This window comes from Calidris pugnax, unplaced genomic scaffold, assembly GCF_001431845.1.
Source record: "Calidris pugnax isolate Ruff unplaced genomic scaffold, ASM143184v1 scaffold196, whole genome shotgun sequence".
Taxonomy (NCBI): Eukaryota; Metazoa; Chordata; class Aves; order Charadriiformes; family Scolopacidae; genus Calidris; species Calidris pugnax.
In genome coordinates, this window is record NW_015091042.1 from 433,962 (window position 1) to 457,094 (window position 23,133).

Below are 23,133 nucleotides of genomic sequence, written 5' to 3' on the forward strand. Positions count from 1 at the left end.
AGCTTCACACAACTGTTTTGATGTGACTGAGAGTGGTGCAGAGGCAGAAGCTCCTTAAGCAGCAGCTCTAACGCCACTGCCTTGGCTGAGCAGCTTCTACCTTCTTTCTCTGTCACTGCAAGTTGGGAGCAATAACCAGCTGCAAAGAATCAACACAAAATTTGCTCCAAACAAAGATTTCATTTTTACCTATTAATTTTTCCACACACTGAAAGAAGAGAAAAAGAATCTCTTGTTTGGAAAAGCATTTTTTAGTTTCTTCCATTCTGACAGTTCCTAGACTACAATGTCGGTCTAGCCCTTCCCCAGCTCACAACGATGCTCGTCCTAGGTATCGGATGCATATTTAGCTAAATTGAGTAAACTTTTAAATCAGAATTTAAAAACAATTTACTGTCCTGTAAAGCAAGCTACAGAATAGAAAAAGGCGGTTTAGACAATTTTGGTTTTAACAAAAATCTACCTGAAGTCATTGCTTTTGCTCTCAAGACAGCACAACAGCGACACAACTTCAGTATCTTTGTCGCTTTTCCTTTGCTCACGTCACAGTCACTGTAGTTACTGCTAATTATTTCAAACTAACACATTCACTATAATACTAGAAGACCTCTAAAGCAAAAACCCCTTACTGCTTGCAATGGTATCTGGCTTTGAAGGACCACTCCAACATTCCCAGCGGGAGGCAGCAACTGTTATGAATTTCCAACAATTTACATCTCCCAATCTCATTTTAGACCAGCAGTGAGTCATTTTTCACTCTGAGAACCTAGAGGTCTCTCTGGTTCTTTGCCTTAATTGAAATTGCTTCTGTAGTAAATACACTAAATAATTTCATTTGTTTTTTTCTATGATGGAAAGAGAGTATCTTCCAGAATGAGCAAGATTAATGTCATTTGGGTCTGACCAGACAATCATAGGGGAGCCTATCGCACAAGAAACAAATACCTTGCTTTGTACGCAGATGTTCAGTGTTCAATTTATCTCCACCAAAGCACCCTCTGTTCAGCCTTCTATTATCGAGTTCAAAGCCAAGTCAGTAATATTTGCCTTTAAAAATGTTTAAATTTATGCTTCCTGTGAGAGATTGCTTTAGAAGATGCACATTTTAAACCAGTCTGTGAACCTGAAACTAAGGATCGGTGTCTGTAGCTGCAGGTTCAAATGAACAGAGCCCTGAATTGGGCTTTGGGAAAGGACAACACAGGCAGACGGGATTTAAAAATCTGTAACTTGTTCTGTCCACTAAAATTAGTAACCCCAGCACGCTTCACATGCAGGCCTTTCTGAAAGAAATAAGGAATGTATTGAAGGGGATTGCATTTAACCATTGGTTTGATCACATATCTCATTGAAGCTAAATTTCTGGATGAAGTGCTACTACTTTAAGTTTTGCTGAGAGGGAATCTCTGAAGTCAAGCAGATACTCAGTTCACACAAAACGCAAAGAAACATTGGTTATTTGTAACAGTGCACAGAAGAAACACATATTCTTAACCACAAAGCATAGGTACAACAGAGATATCTACTATAGAGACAGATAAAAGAGTCTAAGAGACCTGCTTAGGACTGCACAATATCCAGGATCCTAACGCTCGATATTTTCTTCCTTCCAGCACATTAGGAAATCCTATCTATAAGCCCCAGCACCAACAACAACTACATCTATGGAGCCATCTTACAGCAGCAGGGGGACAGTCACCATCACAGAATTCTTTCTTACATTTCACATCCAGACTTTCCTAAAAGCCTAGTTTAAGTCCCAGAAATAAGACTCTAAGCAACTTAAGTTTCTACCTTCAGATTCACGCCTTTTGGGTTTATTATTGTTAAGCTACTAAACCTCATGACGTTTTTTTTTTGTTTGGGTTTTTTTGAGCAAAATCTTATTTCTTCCATTTATTCCTGAAGTCAGGTGCTATTGATGCTACAAAGTATGATTTATCATATACAGATGTGTCAGGAATTAATAAGGGAAGTATGGCTTTATTAGGATATTCAGAAAAGTTCACAACAAGACACAAATATCCTTGTCGTTTTAATCAGACTGTCAAAAAATAAAAAGGGAGTATTACCTCAGCATACAGGAAACCTGCAAAGGAAAGCCAGTTTGATGGGTTTCTTTACATGTGTTGTTGAAACTTAAGTGAGTTGAAACAAAAAGAATCCACAAAACGGAAACAACCCAGAAGCCTTATCAAATATGAACATAGTAACCTCTACTGAACTTCTCCAAAACCAGCATGCATTATAAGGAACAACACTGCATTTGTTTTGGGACTGTATTACTTAATAGCTCTCTTCAAATCCTTTTTCTGTTATTCTGTGGTCTCTTTGAATTCCCTCTCATGAAGAGACACAAAGGCCAGTACAAATTAGAACAATCTATGATGATGAATCCTTATGATTCTTTGATTATTCTTTAACTGTTATTTAAATGAATGTATTTTATCCCACAGCACTTAGATAAATACCTTGCTATGAGCATACTTTAACAGGTGTCCTTGAACATGAGCATTAAAAAACATGAAACACTAAAACATTTATTCAGTAAGACTTCTCAGGACGGAAATCTCTATTTTTAAAGAGAAATACCACTTATCTACTTAGCAGTGTATTTCACAGAGTGTCGTCTCTAAAGTATTCAGAGTAAGAACTTTTCTTCACAGGCTGACTACACGGCTGCAGGAATTAGGAATGGATCTAGGACTAGTGGAGTCTCAATTGTATTTGGGAGGTGAACTTGCTGTCCTGGAACTTGCTGATCTGATCTGTTCACACAGTTCACGCTTGCGGTCGTTCAGCCCTTCAGCAGCAAAAAAACCTACCAATCCCCGTGGAAGTTGCTGTGTTACTTGTTCTCATCGCCGGACTCCTCGTGAACTGCTTTGAATGCCTCCCAGACACAGGGGCTGATAAAAGAGCCCTGGCAGTGGGGTACATTCAGATGCACTGCAGCTCGAAAGGGAACATGTTCAGGACTGCACGCTGTAAGCTGAGAAAAGGTAACTTGTAAAGGGCAAATGCCATTCTGAAGAGTTTGCTTTCTTCTCTCCCATGAATATATGGATGTTTTCACAGCTGCCTCCCTTCTTACTTTCCATTTGTGACTTACCTCATGTTCAGAGGGACAGATACTTTACTCAAAACAACAACGAAAAATAAACCCTCACTATTCACACTGAGACCAAGCTCTAGTCTGTCTCTATCACCAAATTTTCAGTTGCTCTCAGCACATATGGGATCCCTGAAGCAGGACAGAAAATAGTGATAGAAATCAACAGAAATCTTCTCTGGAGAACACCAGGTTTCAGTCCAAGTGAAAAGTGTGTCGCACACACTAGGAAAAAATAGTGCCCAGGAATGGCACGATGAGCTAATTCACTATACACTTCAAATCCACACCAATGAGAGCATTCATTTAAGTAGCAGCCTCATGAAAATCCAAGGCACAAACTAAGTAAACAGCAGAGCTAGCTTGTTGCTGTAGTTGAGTCTCTGCAATTTTCCTAAGTGCTACAGTAAAGGCATTGGTGCAAAAATGTTCCAACCTGGCAGCAGAGTTTTACTGCTACATCTCTCAAAGTCAGAATTGGTACCATGGTAACAAGGACCTGTCAAATGTTAGAAAGAACAGGCCAGATAAACCACATGATATTTTGGCTAGACAGAACAAAAGAGCAGTAGCTCAGCCATGCAACCTCCTTTATAAACATAAGTGTTCAAGTGCACAACGGAGCACTGAATGCCAAAAAGGAAGTAAATTTCCATTCCAGCAAAATAATACCTGCATAGATAGGCCACGAAGCCCTAAAACTCATATTAAAGATGAAGATGGATTGCTGACCTGAGGATAATGAAAGTCTGACACAAGTATGGTCGTGCTTCTTCTAATAGTAGAAGGCAGAGCAAATGCATCATCATCAGCAATCTCAGAGGAAGGGAAAAGGAACAGCTCAAACAAGCATGGTCCAGTGGAGAAGAACATCTCTCATTGTGCAAGCTCTTCAGATGCTCCACCTTGAGCTGTTCGAGAGCTGACTCCCGACAAGTCTGCCACATGCCAAGCCAACCCGGCAGAAGCTCAAGATACAGGATATAATTTTCCATACTGCAGGTCTTTTAGAGTTTGGTTCTGAATAACCTCAGGGGCAAGGAAAATCTGCAAAGTCCACTGTGCCTTCCTTGTGATCCCCTTTCCTGCAGCCACTGTAGACGTGGCTGTCACAGACTACAGATACAAATGAATGCTGCTTGCCACTCAGCAGCAGCACTGAATGGGCTTCCCTTTGACCAAAGGGAGGTACCAACTTCATTAACAGAAACTAATGAAACTAACCTCAGAATGTGAATGAATTAAGAATGAGTTACTCATTTATTTGTAGTATCCACACTATAAATCTTTAGGAAAGAGAGCCTAAGTTGCAACAAAGGTATATCATATGCCAATATACATTCCAGAACAGAATTATTTTATCTGTATGATGACAAAGCATAAGTGTCCCAGCTGAAACCATGGCTCCACTGTGCCAGATACATACCTACAGGGGAAGAGGTAGTTTCTGTCCTGCATAATACTGAATTTAATTAAACCAGACAAATGAAAGTAAGATGAAAAGTGTACTATTATCCTTGCTTCAAAGATATAAAACTACAAAACAGCAAAGTGGCCAAGGGCACACAGTAAGAATCTGTGCTAAGAGCTGGGAAGTGAACCTAGACATCACCTGAAATGTAGTCATTATTCTGCATCAAAAGCTGTTTTGGAAGGCAACAGCTAAAAGAAAATGATGCCTTTATTTTAATGAAGAGTGTCAAGTGGACAGTTTCAGGACAGTAACTCTAAGTACCAATGGATCAGCCCGCTGCATGGAAATATAGCAAAAATTTATCACAGATAAAAGGTTCCTAACCAGCTTCCAACTACATCAAGAACCACATTATACAGTCAGTTTCATACGTTTATTGAGTTTTATCTTTAAAAAGGCAGTTTGATTTTCCATTTTCCTTTCCTCTGCTCCCTCCTTCCCTGCTGTCATTCTAACTGAAAACCTTTTCCAAATGCAACTGCCCTAATAGTTCAGAATTTCCCCCTTATTTCAATAATTTATTCAACTTACACCTTTATGGTTTTGTGCCAAAGCTGTCCTGTAGCTCCATGGCTCTTGTTCTAAGTTGTTTATTTGTTAGTATTTACATACATTTCATAACTCTCCTCAGCTTTCATTTCATGAACAACCCAAACCAAGCTCTTCTACTCTGCTCTCATAAAGCTGCCTACTCATTCTTCTTATCAGCCATTTCCTTAAGTACAGGTACAGCATTTGCATTTATTCTCCAGTCATACGAGACCATTTTGACTTGACTGATTTGCTGAAAATATTTGGTGTGAGGCATGAGACTGACAATTCCTACACTATTTCTTTCCAAACGCGGGCATGACAGCCATTCGGTTCCTTCAAGCTGGAGGGATGCCATCAGCCTTGGCTGTAGCAATTTCCATTCTGCACTTGTAATCCTTTTAGCTGCCTTGCTTTGCCTTGTCTCCACAGATAATGTGAGCATTATTATTGGAAACTGAGGCAAAGTGTTCATCTAGCCTTATGGGCCTCCATAACCTAAAGGTTATCCTTGCTTTCTACCTTTTCCTCATTCATATTGCTGCCTCATTTCTTCTCTCTTTTTCGCTCATTTCTGTAAGTTTCATTTGACACAAAATACCCTTTGCCCAATCTATACTATTGCTTTGAAACACAGTAGTAAAACATGTTAGATTATATACCCTGATCAGGATGTACCTTAGGTCTCAGTATCTTGTGTCCAATGATGTTTTAACAGCATCATTTGCCAGTACTCTCACCGCAAATACCTTTCTTAACCCACAGTCCAATTTATTCACAGCTTTGGTATCATACCCACCAAGAACAGCCCTATTATTTTAAAGTTATATTACAATGATTAAAGCTAAAGAAATAAACAAAACATAATGTAAAATCCTCAAATACCATAAAGCTTTAGTTTATGTTTCATATAAAATTAGGATCATAAAGCAATACTGCTCTCAAAAAGTAAAATCAAAAGCACGCTAGGCAGAACCTAAGGGACTGAAAACAAAGCAATATCAAACAGGGGTTGCTATCTCTGCTATCAAACATCTAACACTTAGCTGCCCATCCAAGCTATCACAGCATTTGTTTGCTGTAGCTTCTCAGTGATTGCTGAAGTACCTTTTCTGCACAGTTCTGCCCTCAGGCTCCTTCCTCCCTCTCTCTCTTTACAGAGATACTGAACACTGTCCTTTTCTGACAAAGCTCCCTGTATGATCTCATCCTGTCGTCCCCTTGTCTGGCCTCTGCTTGGCCTCCTGACAAAAGCAAAAGTAGCTACAAGAGCAATGAAGTTCAGTAGCTCGATGAAGTATTTTTTTTTAAAATATTTCAGAGCAGAAAACTATTCCCTCTCTTCCTCTTCTTTTTTTTTTTTTTTGAAATAAACCTTATGATCACTGAACTCTGTTCTACAGACATTAAAATAAAGCTACCAAATCACTTAAAATTTTGTACAGGAAGGACAAAAGCAGTAGATATGCTCAGAATAGGTCCCAGCAAGCACTATTCAAAAAGAAGGTCTTCTTCAGGCTTAAGGAAGAAAGAACAGAATATGCAAACACCCTGCACTCAGGTACTAGGCGGGACTGAGGTTGCTGCAGTCTGCAAGCAAATGAGCAGGCAGGTCACCTGCTGGGCCATTCCCTATAGGTGTCACAACAAGGCAGAGGAATTTGCTGTGGAAGGTTTGGGGAGCAGCTGTCAGCGAAAGAGACACGGATATTTTTAAAGGCTTTGTCATTTGTCTTTAGGGTGGGAAATGCTTTATTTGACCTCCTGCTGAGGGAGCGGGTCCCTATGCAGCAGCATGGGCTAAAAGAATAAAAGGAGGCACAGCTATTATTTCAGGTACAAACACCAGAAAGCAGAGACAAAAGGCACAGTCATTAAATCATCGTTACTATTTAAAAGCGCACATGACAACTTTTTAATACTTTTCATGCCACACAGGTCTTCCCTCAAGGCATTCTCCAAAACAATTTATATTAGCTAATTGTTAACTGTGTCCACGGCCAAGGAAAAGAAGCACAACATCAAACACTGTCTGGGCAACACCAAACAGATCTGGATTGGAAATGCCAAGGAGCTGACAGCTCTTGGCAAGTTCCCCTGCTTCCCCCTGCCCCGGCTGAGGCTGTGCCACCTGAGAAGGTTACTGTCCCACCTGGCTCCAGCCTCTCATCTCTCCCTGCTTCCCCCCAACACTTGCCTGTACTCTGATCTGCCATCTGCAGCTCCTGTAATCACTCCTCAACCTCTTCAGCTTGGCAGGGAGCGACCACCTGGTTTACACCAACTGGGGTGTTGTGTTGTGACCTGTGCCACTTTGGCAGCTGGCTGCTCTGCCCTCCAGCCTCAGGCTCCAGCTCTCTTCCAGCAGGGATAACTGAGATGCTTGGGCACTGCCACGGGGACCCTCACTCTCCTGGGGCTCTGCAGGGAGCCAGTCAAGCAGAAAACGAGCCGTACCAGCAAAAGTTCTTCTGACAGCCCAGGTCCCTGAGCAAGCTCATGCTGGGAATCACTGGAGCAGGACTACCAGTTGCACTGGTTCAACTGCCTCTGCAAACCAGCAGACCTGCAGAACATCAGGCTGGGGTGGTTCACTTGCTCCACAGAGCAGAGCTGCAGAGCCTGCCAGCCACCACTGCCAGGCCACTCCAGGCGTCACAGCCGGCAGGACATCAGTCAACAAGTCTTGACCTACATGAAGAGGCACTAATAGTGCATGGCCCTTCAAAAGGATTTGGTGCAAATATTTTCTCCGGTGTTCACCTACCCAAATGCATTTCAATCAGAAAAGGTTTTTCTCTCCTTACATTTCAGAATGTCAGACACTAAACAATATGGATTAAAAATGTTTCCAGAGCGATCCCTTTGGCAGCATTAAATTCATACCTGGAGGAATGAATTCAAACCATTGTGAATTCCCCTTAAGCCCAGAGGAAGGGAAAAAAAAATGCTTATTCATTAAAAATAATGCCATTTGATATCTACATCAGGGGACTCGTGTAGGAAAGTGACTGAAAGAAGTGTTGAAGGTGTCTTTCAATAGATGTAACACAAAAAAAGAATAAGTTACTCAAAACGACATGCAAGCATCCTTGACAATAACTTAAACAAATAATGAAAGGCAGCGTTCAATGATGCACACTGTTTACAAAAAAAAACAAAGGAAAATCTCAACATTTTTACAAAAATCAAGTGAGGGAGCAGAGTCCTGTTGCTCTGATTTAGAAATCAGAAAATGTTAACGCACTCAGATTGGAAATTAACCCTTTCAAAAACAGGATGTTCTGAAATGACCTTACATTTGTAATCCCAGCCTTTCAGTCTTTCAAATTTCCCATTCAATCCCATAGCTCTTGCAGATCGAATGTGAATGTGACATCCCTTAGAGTAGGGGCTATATGTGACATTCCACAAAACATGTTACGGTGTGTCCCAAAATATAAGTATTTAATACAGACAATAAAAGCAGTAAAAAGCACAATGTGGATAGGCATGATGAAATCCCTGGAATAACTGGGGAAGCAACTGTATACATAGTAAACTAAAGTAGTTGTGAAACCAAATATTTAAGATCATTGGAAATAAATTAGTTGTATAAGCAACTGAGAAATAGGACTGAGAAGGTTTTTAGAATACACTGAGAGAAGAGCACATGATTTAATTCCCAGCTTTCCCAGTATTGTATCAATTAACAATGGAAAGACTGAAATCTGTACAAATTGCTCGAGCAAAAGTAATTACTGGCAGAAATCAAACATTGACACTGGGCTTTTCTAGAACGTGATGACTGACCAGCATTTTTCAAGACTATCTCCTCATCCGAGCCCTAAAAGAAAAGGACTGCAACATGGAAAGATCTGAAGACTCACAACCACACCTTCACTAACACAATGATAGAGACACACCTCAGGAAGAGTTGGTAAGAGAGGGGACATGGCTACTTTTAATCAGTAGATTTTCAAAGGAAATACAGTTTTAATGTCTCAATGCACTCATAGCTGGAAATCCTCATTTAAGTAGTTTAAAAAAAAATAAAATCAAGAAGAGATGTGATAGCTAAGGATTGGAGTAACTTATTAGAAATAGGGAAGAAAGGAAGATTGTGTCTGGTCAACTGTATATTTTATCTTCCACAAAGTTTTCCGGGATGAAAATCAGAGAGATTCCACATTTAGTAAAATTAAGCATCCCTTCCCATACAAAGAAAAAAAAAAAAAAAAAACACTAAGTCCAGTGAATATGCCTTGATGTGAAAGCCACTTTTGCACAAGGAACTGCTTAGAGCACTTAGGACAAAAGGTAGCCAGAAGTAAAGCAGTTTGGGGCTGAAAAAAAACACTGAAAAGGAACATGAGAAGAAATGCTAACACCCAACAGTTGAATACAATTACTGTTTTGGAAGAAGGTAACCTTTTCTGATGTTCTAAAATGGAGACTGCATACCAGTTTAGTACTAAGCAGAAAAGTTATCCATGCTCAGTCTGGAATGGAACAGTTATCTGCCTGTTTTCTAAGCCAGTGCACATTATGTTGACATTCATCAGCTAAGAAAAGGAGAACCAGAATTAAATGCTCCAGTTAAATCAAACATGTGAGAAGCAGAGAGATCCTGAAGTGCATTTTCTAACTCTACTACACAGAAGAGCAATGGCAATACATCGTGATCAAATATTGCTACTTGATCAGAGCCCTGTAACGGATTATTGCTGTAAAATACTGGAAAAATGGCTACTTAGTATTATACCAATAGCATTGCCACCTCCTCTTTGCTCAAAATTCTAAAGCTAATGACTAGATGTACAAGAAACCATGGTACTTGTTTGCACAGACATATACAGTCAAGGAATAAAAGTTTGGCAATAGATACATCAGGGAATGCAGAATGAATGTGAAAGATTTAGAGGCTGACGCATGACAGAAAATCAATGGTTTACCAAGATGGAGGGGCCTGAGTGTGTTCACTCTCACCATGAAATTACTGAACATCCATGCTTCTGGAAGTAACATTTCATCTATAAGATCAAACAGGGCAACGAACAGCACTAGTTGAGGAAAATACAAATTTCCCAAGTCATGTATCCTCAGACAGCGTGCTACCCAAATGCCAAAAGCAGTAGCACTATTACCACCAAATACAAGTTTGTTCTTGTTTTTTAAAGAATGCACAATAGTCACAGGTAGTGTTTATTCAGAACATGACCATCCAAGCATCACTAATGCATCAAAAAAAGGCTTTTCCTACCAGCTGATTTTGGAGTGAATTTGTCCCTGTTGGCTGCACATACTGCCAGTAGCCTGTATCCAAGATCCAAGTCAAATCCTTGCTGAGCTGCCACTCGACTAACCACCTGCAAAGGAAAGAGAGAAAGCTTCATTAGAAAACTCTTTGCAAAGTTACATTAACCTTCTCAGCAGCAACGTTAGGTAACCCAATCTGTTGTGATAGCTACAGTACAAGTATGGTATAAGGGATTGCTCTCCAGTGGTTTCCAGTGTAATCACAACAAACTGAACTGGTGAGTCTTCTGGTGATCCAGTAATTTTACCACTCGCCAGAAGAAGGGCCTGGCAGTTTCAGGAAAGTTGAAGAGACAAAGCTTTTCCAGGAGAAAAAATGCAAGAGAAGCTTATGCCAAGATTGTACAGAATACATTTTACTGTACTTGAGACTTCAGGCTGAAAAGTCCCCTAAGTCTCTATCTCTGTGTCACAAACTGTTCCTGGCCCTGTTCTCACGAGCAGTGCCCAGGTCCTTTAGGTTAAAGTGCCCTCCTCCACGCTGATGGGCAGTGTTCTCCTGCGCTGTGATCAGTCACAGTTGCTGCATTTCAACAATACCATATTGGGAAACATATTTACTACAGTTTTAGAATAAATAGGCCTGTGCAAGAAGTACTTGCCAAACACATTAGTAGGGAAAGAAGTTTTTCCAGTTTGCTTCTGGTTTTGTTTTTTTTTCTTTTTTGACTGATCTAGAAGGAGTAGCAAAACCAGACAAATCAAAGACTGGGGTGAAGGATGAAAAGTAGTCAACTGTTTCTCCAGGCCAGCAACCCAGCTATCAGCCAAGAATGTATCCTCATGAAAATCTGCATAGTATAAACACAGTACTGCGGTCATCCTGGCAAACTCTTCTGAAGCTACACACAGCAGAGCTTTTATATTGCCTTCTAGTGGCACAGGATGACTTCAGACCCAGAGGCATAGATAAAACAGATTATTCTTAACATTGCCATTCTGGCTTTGCATTGAAACAATGGTCAAGGCACTCCACAAGAAACAGAACAACATTTCCTTCTGTGAAGCAAAAGAAAGTCCATCACTGCTCTGTGACCCCCTTGGTCAACACGAATAGGGTGGTTCACTTTTTGTTTCCAGTTTCTTCATTGGTTACAAATTTTTGCATTAACTTCGTTTAAAGTTTGAAGTTTTTCCCTTCAATTGTGACAGCTAAACACTAACTTTATTTCAAAATGAAAATCGAATTGAACAGGTCTTACAATCTCCAAAGACCCCGTGTCAGGTTGCCCACAACTGAAGTGGGACACGGCTCACTCGCTGTTTGGAAGGCTTTCCTCTGGTGAACCTTATGCAAGGGACCTCCTGGCCTTTTAACTAAACACTGAGATTTCTCAGAACAAGACGACAAACGCGTCATAGGAATATGATCCAGAAAACGCAGAGAACTAACTACAAGACATTTGGTAAGTTTAATGCAGTCAGGTCAGCAGACCCTGCTGAAATTTACTTTCCTGTGCCTCAAAGGAACTATCCCGGGCAAACCTTGTAACTGCCCATGATTATCTTCAGGAATTCAGTCAAGACAGACACCTTGGAGGCACATCTGATCTCTGGTTTTAAGATAGTGAAAACGTGAATCTCAGAAATTGCAGGTACCCAGACAGACACCAAACCAAATTGCTAAACAAATATTAGGTCATTAATACAGATCCTCGTGAATCCATCAGCACAGTGCAGTTTTCCTCTTTGATGAGTTAACTGGCTTTGTATATTTAAGGAAGATAGTGGGTGTAACATATCTTAACTCTAGTATGCCCTTTGACATTGCCCCTATTTGACTCTGTCCTAAGAGAGGAACATGGCCCACATGACAGTAGTGTAAATTTTACTCAGATTATTAATTTATAGTCCTCTGTCAAATCATAACTTATCTTGGATACAGGACATTTCTATGTATTCAGTCGTGACTTGGACAATGAAACAAGAGTGAATTCCAAAACCTCTAGACGATAACATGCAGAAGAGTCTGCAAACACTTAAGAGGACTGGATAAGAGTTTAAAATAATCTTTATAAACTGGAAAAATGTTCCAAAACCCAGGCCAAAGACACATATGAAATACTATAGATGGGAAAGAAAAATCAAATGCCCAGATAGAAAATTAGGAACACAGCAGAATTCATCCGCTCAGTGTACAAGTGACTAAGGATAAATACTGGGAAAATGTTGTAGGGTATTAAAGATCATCAAGCACTGGAACAGGCTACCTGTCAATCCCTGGAGGTTGGGGGATAAGGGGATTTATAGGAGACCAGACACCATGCTCCCCTTGGTCTGTCCCAAGCTGAATCTCAGCGACTCCAGACACCTGCTGCTGACTGGAGCCACCCAGCTGAATATGAACCCTGGCCCAGGAGCTCTCCCAAGTCTGAAACCTCCCTGTGCTTTCATCTCACTCAGGTAACAGTGCTGATCAGATGGGGTTGAGTCGACACAGTTTCCATTATCCATTCAATGTTATGGCTAAGTGATAAGATACTGCTTGCAAACACACTCAGACTTTCTCTAACTGCTAATTCAAGTTGGGCACAGCAGCAAAGATTCAGACAACATGCAGGTGGCACCATGTGTTCAATCACGACTTCATTTTGCAATGCTGTAAGCCATGTATCTTAGTTGACCTAAGCATACATGCCATAAAATTCCTTTGAAGAGTAGTGCATTTCAAAAAAAATAACAGACATAGCAGCCAGTGATACTGCAATCATAAATTGAGATCATCATCCTTTATCATGGTTGAGAGAGGAGCTTGGCCAGCCCAAGGTTCAACACTCAATATTTCTGTTATTTTACAATAACAGTTGAGACAGTTAGACCTTATAAAAGCCAGCCTACTTCCTACATATGCTTGTAACACCTAGCTTTTATTTTAACTTAGATACAGTTCCGACAACTATTTCTAGCCTTGTCTTTAAAGGAACATATGCTTTGTTTGTAAACAAACATAATTGTAACATTAACTGCCAATAAGAAAATTTGATCACCCCAAACCTTTGAAATCTCAAATCTGGATAATATTGCATTCATAACCAAGCCATTGCATTCGCTGCCCGTGACACAGCTCTGCAGAGTTGTGAACTGCATCTGCAGATGCCTGAACTCTCAGGGTCATTGACAGTGAGGGGAAAACGATGAGAGTGAGGTTTTAATAACATGAAAAACAGAAATTCAGCCACCAACCTCTTTTCTCTTTGCTAAATTTAACTGCAATACTCCCTTCCCCCCATGGTTTTTTTTTTTCTCTCCTTTCTCCTTTTGGAAGGCTAAAGAGCTACAGCATGGCAAGCTCCACTCCCTGCCCTCCCTGACTCCCTGTCATCACACCACAAAGTACTGGAACAATGTACCTCTTAACCTAACAGGCCTGTTAATCAAGAGAGCTATACGACTGCTTATTACAAAACTCCCTTCCCATTATGTTGCACTTTCAATGAATCTCTTAACTAGCAGCAGTCAAGAGCACCCCCCCCTGCTGGCATCAGAATGAATTTTACCAATTCAATTTGCTGGCTGCTCAAAACTAAAAATGCCATCTGATTGCTAGTTCAGACAGCTCTGTGTTCAGCCACTTGTGCATACTTGAAATTATCTGAATGCAGTTTGAAGACTACAGCAGAAATTTTGTAATTAGAATTCTGCAATGTAGATGGTAATTTTTCCCCCTCAGTAACACACAAAGATCAGATAAACAGGAAGCAAATTGAGGATTTTTGCAACATGAATAGTGATCTGCCTCAAACAGGGAAGAAGAAAAAAAAAGGGGGGAAAGGGAAGAAGAAATCTTTGTAATCTGAAGTCCTGGTCTGATGAGACTCTTACACTCCAGTTGCAGAAGGGCTGCCTCAACAATACAGACAATCAAAGCAGGTCAGTAAAGTTTTATATCATTAACTAGTTTCTTGCTTTTGATGCTTGAAAACAGACATTAAGTAGGTTCTGCAAATTTAAGAGACTCTATTCAAACCTGTATTCTAACTAGGGTTTTCTTATTTCCCACCCCATTAGATGGATAGGACCACATTTTCAAAATAAAATAAACCAGTATCCCTGCCATCTACTACTTTTCTTGACACTTCCTGCAACAGTGAAGTAAACCATAAGGATATCTTCTCTTTCACATCCTCTTCCTCTCCTCTGTGTCTCTAACAGCCATCAACATAGGAGGTCACTCTACTCAACCCTCTCCATCTGAAATTTTCTCCCAGAGGGAAAGATGCAGGGATTTTGCTTCAATTAAGTCAGCTGATCACTCGGTCACTGCAACACTGTCGCCACCTGAGTCCTCGCAGACTTCAAACAATGACATGGACAAAACATACAACCATCATTATGAAGAAAGTGATAAAGGAATTCCAAGAGCATTTTAATGTGGACAGCAACACATCTCAAACAAATAGTTTAAAGCTGTAAAATAAACTGTGCCTTGACTGACAAATTCAAGGTTAAAGAAGGGCTTTAGGACACGGTGAGGTCACTCGACAGCCGGTAATACCGAGTTATCTGGTAGCATTATGAGCTGCTCTGCAGCAGAGTGTTCTGTGCCTGCTGGCTGTGCTCTGTGTGCTGGGATGCACTGCAAACATACACCATCGTGCTTAACAAACGCATGGAGAGGACAATGGAAGCAGAATTTCTTCCACCTGAACTTTTTGTTCTGGAAGTCTTACATACAAAGACTAAATGTAACATTTCTAGGGCTCTAATGGGCAGCTGCATCCTGCCATTTTCTGGATATAGATATGCCAAACCAACTCTTCCATCTGTAATTGCCCACATTCAGATTCTAACCTGATTTGAAATCTGATTTTTTGAATTTCACATGTTGATTATACACACTTTTCTGCATTAAACGGAATCAATCCAGCCAGTCATGAAGTCAGTGTAGCAGCAGATAACCTTGTGAACATGTTACCATTAACTTGACTTTGTTGTGGAAATTTTAATCAACTCCCCGTAGGAGAAGTAGTGTTACATACCAAAGAACACGGAATTCATTGTGATTTCAATAATTTATAGAATCAATGATTTCAATTACAATTCACTGTCTGGCCTACAGACAGTTCTATTTAATTTGAAAATAACTACTGTTGAAAAATAACACCTAGCTTTTTTTGGCAAGTTAGAAGAGAGTTTATTGTCTCTGAGAAAGATGGTAATTTGTTTGCATGAGTTCCATCAAAGCTGTTTAAGGGAATCTTTCTGTAGCCTCTAGCTTGCAAGGAAGAAAACAGATTCAAACCTTACCCCTCCCTCCTTGGCTTATTGTTTATCTGTTGAAATGTGTTTTCTTTATATACTTATATTTACCCACTCACTTTGATGATTTTCTGTAATAGATGTGCACAAAAAGGTAAGCTCTGGAATTAGTGTCTGCCAGAACTGTTTGAACATAATGGTGATGCACGTACAGTCACACACTTTTTTTGCCAGAAGGGGCACACCTTTTTGGGCTTACTTCATGAAAAAATAGTTTCTTTTTATAGCACAAGCCATAAATGTATCCATGTACCGTAAACCTTTTTTCTTTGTCTGTTTGTGCTGCACAGAATTATTTCAGTTTTATTCATAGGCCTTGACAGAATTAGCCTAAGTTCTTTATCACAAACAGAAGTTATTTCACCTCTAAAAGAGTAATAATTTAAAAGATCCTATATAACAAACACAAAGTATTTAACTAGCTAAACAAAGCCTGTTCACATGCTTTATTAAACATCTCTCTGGTAAAATTTGAGCTGTTGTACTAAATCCTGAGTTTGTTCTTGAAATAATCAAACTATTCCTGTTATCCTGCATACAATGTCACTGGAACCCATAGTAGCAAATGTAACTCCAGTAATATCAAGTACTGCTGATATGTGAAAATGATTATCTACTGCCAATAACCAGCATGTAAACTGCACACCTCTATCCTAAAAGAGAAAAAAACCACAGAGGGAAAAAAACCCACTAGAAATGTGTTGAGGTTCCACACGTGCTGTCTAGCTAACTCAGGAAATTTTCAAGTCATCAAGATTTCTGTAAGTGCTGGCATTAAATTTAAGCACAGGAAACCTGCTTTAACAGCCTATTTCATACATTACTATCAAAAACACTGACTCCAAAAGTGAAGCTGGAAGCTTTTCTGCTGATGCCCAAGCAGAATATTTCTAAGACCACTCTTCTGCATCCATTCAGAGAAATACTGTGCACAGGCCACCTCACAAGTATACTTGAGCTGAAAGGCTCCTTTCCCAAATGCTAACCTGAAAATACTAGCGAAGTTTTTTAAAAGTATAGATAAAATATATTTATGGTCACATCAGATTCTATGTACATTTTCTCATGACTGAAGTTATATATAATTTATACTTCAAAGAGAATCATTAAATATCTTATCTTTGGCCTCTACTAACATTTCTAACTTTACCTTTTTTTCTGATTGGAAGAATGATATGCACCTCCTTATAGCATTGGATTTATTCTACCTTTTTGACATAGGAATCTGAGGGATGCTATACACTTGAGCACATTAAGATGGAGCCATTCCTTAACATTTGGATTTCTGGCAACTAAATCTCAGTCTTGGTGTCTGTTTTATATACACCAGCTACACAGTGCATGAAAATAATCCGTGCACTTTTGCCCTCCAACAAATACAAAGATCATCTCTTCATTAATAATTTTAAAATTTCTATTTCCTTTGCGACTATTTATTCATATCAATTTGTTCTGCAAATTGCAGTGGAGCTTTTGAACACTTCTTCTGAGGTCAGAATTTAGTTCTTTTGAAGTCCTGAATCCATGTAACAATTTTGGTCTCAATCCTGCTGCTGGGTACATGGGAAATAAAACTTTCAAAATAAAAAAATGTTGTTGCGTACACACTAAAATATATTTTCAATGCATTATAATGAAGCTGCTTTAGGAACTACAGTGGTCTTAATAAAGAGTGAATGGAAAGAATAGCCCTGAAGTCAACATAATTGTTGGAACTAGTATGTCAGGGTTAGAGCTGCAGTCAATATATATAACAAAGTAAGTCAAACAGGCAGGTCAGAAGCATTGTTAAGCTGGAAAGACAAAGACAAGTAGTTCTCTAGTTCTCCACTCCCACCAAAAATGAGCAAAGGAAAATATGTGCCTGAAAAGTCCATTAACTCCATAAGAACAAAACTCACTTAGCAATCTCAATCCAGAAAAATAAATATTGTATGTGCATATCAAGTAAACCAGCCTGTGCAATTATATGTAATTTAACTATAAATGTTTTTCCCCTTTTATGATTTAACTTCTTGTTCCTGCATTTTGCTTCCTGTTAAGTAATGGAGTCAAACAAACAGCTGACAGCATCTGGTGTCTCATGTTTAAGATAAAATGACAAATAACACCACAAAATGCAGATTCTGGAAATCAAGATCCCTTGAACCCGACAGACTGTGTAGGGTATAGAAGAGAGGAGAAGAACCACCGCCACAGAGGGGGCAGACGTACCGTCAAACAACCCATCAGGCTCTGCTCAAACGGTCTCTGGAAGGCTCTGGGGTCTCCGCACCAGTCCAGGAGCTCCGTTGCTGCATTATGGAAGTTTGCAGGGTTCTGTAAGTGCTGCAAAGAGAAGGTGAAGCAAGACGGTAAATAACATACACAAGGGCTGACATAGTCTTTTCTCCATCACATTAATGCAAAGTTTGGAAAATAGGAATGGCATTTGGAAGCAAGACCTTAACTTGTACAGTGAACATAAAAAATCCTACTTCATTCTTACTAATACTTATGCAGATTTTCTAATTTTCTGATAAGAACTGAATAGTTAGAGGTGAGTTGTAGTTGAAAATCCAGAGTGCCCCTGAATTCCATCCTCCGTAACATCACCTCTCCCATCTGCAAACCGTAATGGATTCTACTCAGAAATCAAAACTGTCTGCGCCCAAATTGAGGGAAGTTTCAGTCTTAGGGTCATAGTCTTTGCCTTGGGCTTATGCCCCATTGTCGGGACATGCCAGCACAGCCACGTCTTCCAACAAGATTATAATCTTTGCCTGCCAGCCTGGAGACAAACACAACAGCCTCAGAAAACACCAGCAACAGAGCGACGCACACTTACTACACTGATGCTTTCTAGGAGCTTTGGTTTCTGTTCATCGTGATGTACCATCATGAGACATTTGGGAGATCAACTTTGGGATGATGAAAAAAATGACTGAAATGTGGTGGGATTTTGCCACGACCAAAAATGTTTTCACATCCACAAAAAGCACGTAGAAATGTCAGAGTGTACAGCCTCCTGAAGAGGCTGGCACAATTTTGAGAGAAAAATCTGGGTTTGTTTTGAAATTTGCATGAGTAATGTGATTTTTTTAACTCACATCATCTCTGCCTTTGTACTGAACAACCTGTAGTCCTGTTTTTAGAGGCATTTAGTAAACTTACCTGATACTATTATTCACACTGTCGTCCCTCACTGTGCTACACCGGCAAAGTATTCCAACATTTTAGCAGAAGCAGAGGGAGGGCACAGGAAAGAAGGGATTCAATTTGCATGAATAATATTGCTACTAAATTCTCCAGTTCTGGTGACGCTGGATGTTTCAATGAAAACTCCAGAAACAAGAAGAATAGAGTATATTTAGGAACCGATGGTATAGTTTTAAATAGTAGTTTTATAATTCTTGAGATCGTTGGGAAAAACATGAAAATGAGATGAGCATTTTATCTGGAAGGCACAAAACCCAAAGGCATCATTTTTTAAAATACATCATTATTTTTGAATCAGTTGCATAATTTGGGAAAACATGACTGCTCATTTCTAAGTATCTGGATTAACAATAATGTTCACAACCTATTTTTTTTTCCCCCCTCATGCCTGAGAAGCCGCATATATTAACTCTAAGACAAATGAAGGAAAAAAATTCCTCCCATGCCAGGTTTTGAGGAGTTCCCAGTCCGTGAGCTTTTGGATCACATTACTGTAATTCTTATTCAATGAAGGTTCTTGGTCAGAGGCCTTGTTTTAACAAGAGATGAGTGACATGAGGGGCAGGGATTTTTAAAACAATAGCAGAATTTGAAAAAGCAGACAGGCGTTGTGCAATGCGGTTTTCTTCCTCTGCTCTACAAACACTGGTACAGCTCCCGGTACCAGCCCGTTTGATAGCTCTACCTAGGCTGCAGCTCACAACACTTCTTTGCCAGCTCATCATCTAGTTGTTGGAGGAGTCAAACTATTGCATATATGAATTAAAGAGAAGAATCCAAGTAAATAAACATAAGAAGTCATACTTTAAGGCTTCTTGTAATAAAAGTCCCATGAACAGAGCTGGCAGTTTGGGTTATGAATCTTATAAGTAAAAGGGGAAAGGATGCCCTTTTGAAGGCTTCATTTAATCCTCCAGAGAAGTGATTGCCTGACACCAAACCTCTCAGTGCTCCTTCCGCACGCCACTTTCATCTGCAGGGGAAACAGAAGTTGGTGCAAACCCCTCTACAACAGCACACGTACTGCTGCTATCAAACATACAACTTCCAGAAGGCAAGAAAAGTGCATAAGCTGGTGAACAAATCACACCACACCAAAAACATACTGCACTGGTAGGACACAGGTCACAGATCTCTCAGTAGGGGAAAACATGCAACACCAAAACCCCCTTCCCCACAGAGACAACATAAGGAAAAACTCACTGAAAGCTACTCAGTTGAAATAGTCTTTAATAATCCTTCCCTCCTTGTGAAATGAACTGAGATCCGCTGATGAAAAGCCCTAAATAAGAGCTAGATGCTGTTTATTTTCACCAGTGTTGCCTTTTGCCAGCTACACACGTGACTTCTTCCACTAACGCTCACAATGAAATTTCTCCATTGAGAAACAGACATTACACTTCAGCCAGAACAATTTTTATAGGTTTAGGCTAAGAAATAAAATGCAGGGCAGGATCTTAGCCATATGTTTAATTTTCAGTTTAGCACCACATAATGTCAATTTCTATTTACCATGACACCACTGAAGAGTAGTATCCCCTTCCTAGAGTAAAGGTCCAACGTACATTACATTTGCACTTCCCTGTCCAAGAAAAGGCTCCTTCTACTTCCCTGTGTCAAAGCAGGGCTGATCTCAATGACTTGATTTAATTTAATTGTTCTGTAGCTCTCCATCAAGTTACTTCACTGCACAGGGATGGAGCACCGAGGCACAGTGTCATAACCCACTTCTTAAAATACAGAGAGGTTCTGAAATCCTAACTTCTTAAATGCAACTATGCCACTGAAACCAGTTTAGAAACTCATTGAGCAAGATAAGCAATTCTATTACTTCTATTATAGGCTAAAAAGCCCCAAACAAAACATAAGAAGTAGTTGTCAAATAACCACTGGTTTCCACCTCTGTGCAGTGGATTTGAGTAGCTTCCGTGGTGAGAGGGAAGTTGGTCCTGCAGGGACAAGTCTTGCAATGTCCCCCACAGTTCTGTCTGGGACATATCTCTCACAGCTTTCTGACTGACTTACTTTTTTGAATTAAGGTTCTCTGATTTTTCTTTTTCATATTACAGAGGGCAAGGTTGCTTTTGTGAACAACAGAGAGAAGATGCAGCATGAACCAAAGCACAAAGGCAGGTGTAACTCCTTCCCTCAGTTATGCAAGAAGGCATTACAAATGCCTACTGTAATTTTTTATTTATTGATAGCTTAAACACTGCACCTGAGGCAAAGAGCCCCAATGACATTCATGTCCTCAGAACAAAAAGCCTGCTTGAGAAGACTATTACAACTACTATATTCACTGAACAAGGAATTTGAGAGATTTTCTTAGCTCTCGATCCAAGAACAGAAGTACAAAACAAAGCTTCTGCCAGATCCATCCATCAGCTTTGTTGTGAAGCATTTCCCATGCATGGCTCCATCCTCTTCAACTGAAATTATTGGCAGCATTTTGACAGCAGCAAGGCGTGTGCCTGAAGAGTCTAGTCTGAAACTGTGCTTCATGTAAACAAGGAATAAAAAAAAAAGATAAATCACCTCATTAGCAGATGATTTAGAAAAAAGTAACAATGAGCCAGATCTGGCTAGGACACACCTTGGTGTACCTTCAAAGCTACTAGTGAAGGGCCACCTAACACCACCATGCTGGCAAGCAAAGATTTTTTTTAACAAGTGGGGAGGATTTGTATGAGTAAAATCTGAAGTGGAGATGAATGAGGCCAATAAACTCAATGAATTGATTATCTACCAGATTGCTTTTAGTATTATCTGCTTTTTAGAAGGCTATTAGTAAAACATGACAATTTCTATTATTTCAAAACTTAAGAAATTTTTCAGCGTAATCATTCGTAACTCTAAAAACCTAATATTTCCTTAGCCTGAGTGGAACAGAAATCACAGAAATACTTGATGCATGTGAGTGTATCATTATTGCAGGGATCACCAGGTGGTGCTTTGAAGAGAGAGTCTCTCACAGTCATTTATTTTTGGTCTTGGAAGAAATCTTGTGTTCTTTGTAGCACTTCAATTAACAGTCTGGTGTAGGGGGATGGAGAAAACAGCAAAGGACTTTGCTCTCCATTTTGCTACATCCAACAAGAGTGAATTGTAGCAGCAAAGCCCCTTTCTGAGGACTGGGCTGTCATTTGGGCTGAATTCCAGGGAAGACAGGAACATCTACCTGCTGCTTGTGACCACCTCCAGCTTAAACATTTTATTTACGTAATTTGCATCTTTGTAAATTACAACAGAGACATGGGCAGAGAATGCAGGTACATTGGGGCCCAAGTTCATCAGCTTTCACAGCAACTGTCTGTGCCTCATTCATGGTTTGCTGCTGTGTAGTTGCTGGGGTGGGGGGGAACAACATCATTCACATGGGCAGTTACACACAAAAGCCAATACACAGCAATTTTTAGTGCAAACATTTCAAAATACAGCCACCTCTCAAAATTGTTATTCCCTTCTAATTAGACAGTGACCAAAAAGTCTCAATATCCAATAAAACTCTGCAATGGGCCCAAAAGTATGTTTCATCCCACATGTGAATTTAGGCCCCTATGAGTGAAATAGGCACATGCAATAAAGATCTTATTTTTTAAAAGGATGCTAAAGCACAACCAAGTACTTTCAGCCTACACACCACAGTGGGTTCAAAACCACTTCCAGCAACCAAAGACTCAATATGATTTTAGAGACAGAAACCAATTATCCACATGGAAATATGGCAAGGACTACAGCCTTATCTCCTCTAAATATAGAAGACTGCAACCCAGATGTACATGCGTGTATCGTAGACAGAGCAGTCCAGTAAGTAATGGAAGAATAACACTCAAAATTAAGAGCAATTACAGAGGGTTAATGTTATCTCACACACACATCAAGAAATGCTAACATGACAGCAATGGTATGGAAAGTGAATCATTTAAACATGGAATCCATATGTTCCAGTTTGTTGCTATAGAAAACAAATGTAGAATTTCAATTTACAAATGACATCTCTCTGGTGGAGGATTTTTTTCCTCTCTTTTCTGTGGAATCTATCAGACTGAAGGCACAGACCTAATTTGCCACAACTTAACCTATTCAAAATGAGATGTCATGCAAATAAGTTTTTGAGCAGCAAACTGCTTAACTATGCTAAACAAGTTATTGCATTTATTTACGTGATGTCGCACCAAATTATGAAGGCTGACTCAAGTTGTCTGTTTATTTTGCCGAGTTACGTCTGCTCTGTGTCTCACTCCTTGATTTAATTGAGCTG

The 23,133-nt window shown here is 39.8% G+C and overlaps 1 protein-coding gene across 5 annotated transcripts in view; it reads right to left on the minus strand.

Annotated features, from left to right (window-relative positions):
- ZMIZ1 (zinc finger, MIZ-type containing 1) overlaps positions 1–23,133 on the minus strand; it is a 290,102-nt gene that overhangs the window by 118,293 nt on the left and 148,676 nt on the right. For all 5 annotated transcript variants that reach the window (XM_014956235.1, XM_014956232.1, XM_014956234.1 and 2 more), the window contains exons 4-5: positions 17,889–18,002; positions 10,360–10,465 (exon numbers count right to left, since the gene is read on the minus strand). In XM_014956235.1, the coding sequence (XP_014811721.1) occupies positions 10,360–10,465; positions 17,889–18,002 (220 nt within the window). The remainder of the gene's footprint in view (positions 1–10,359; positions 10,466–17,888; positions 18,003–23,133) is intronic.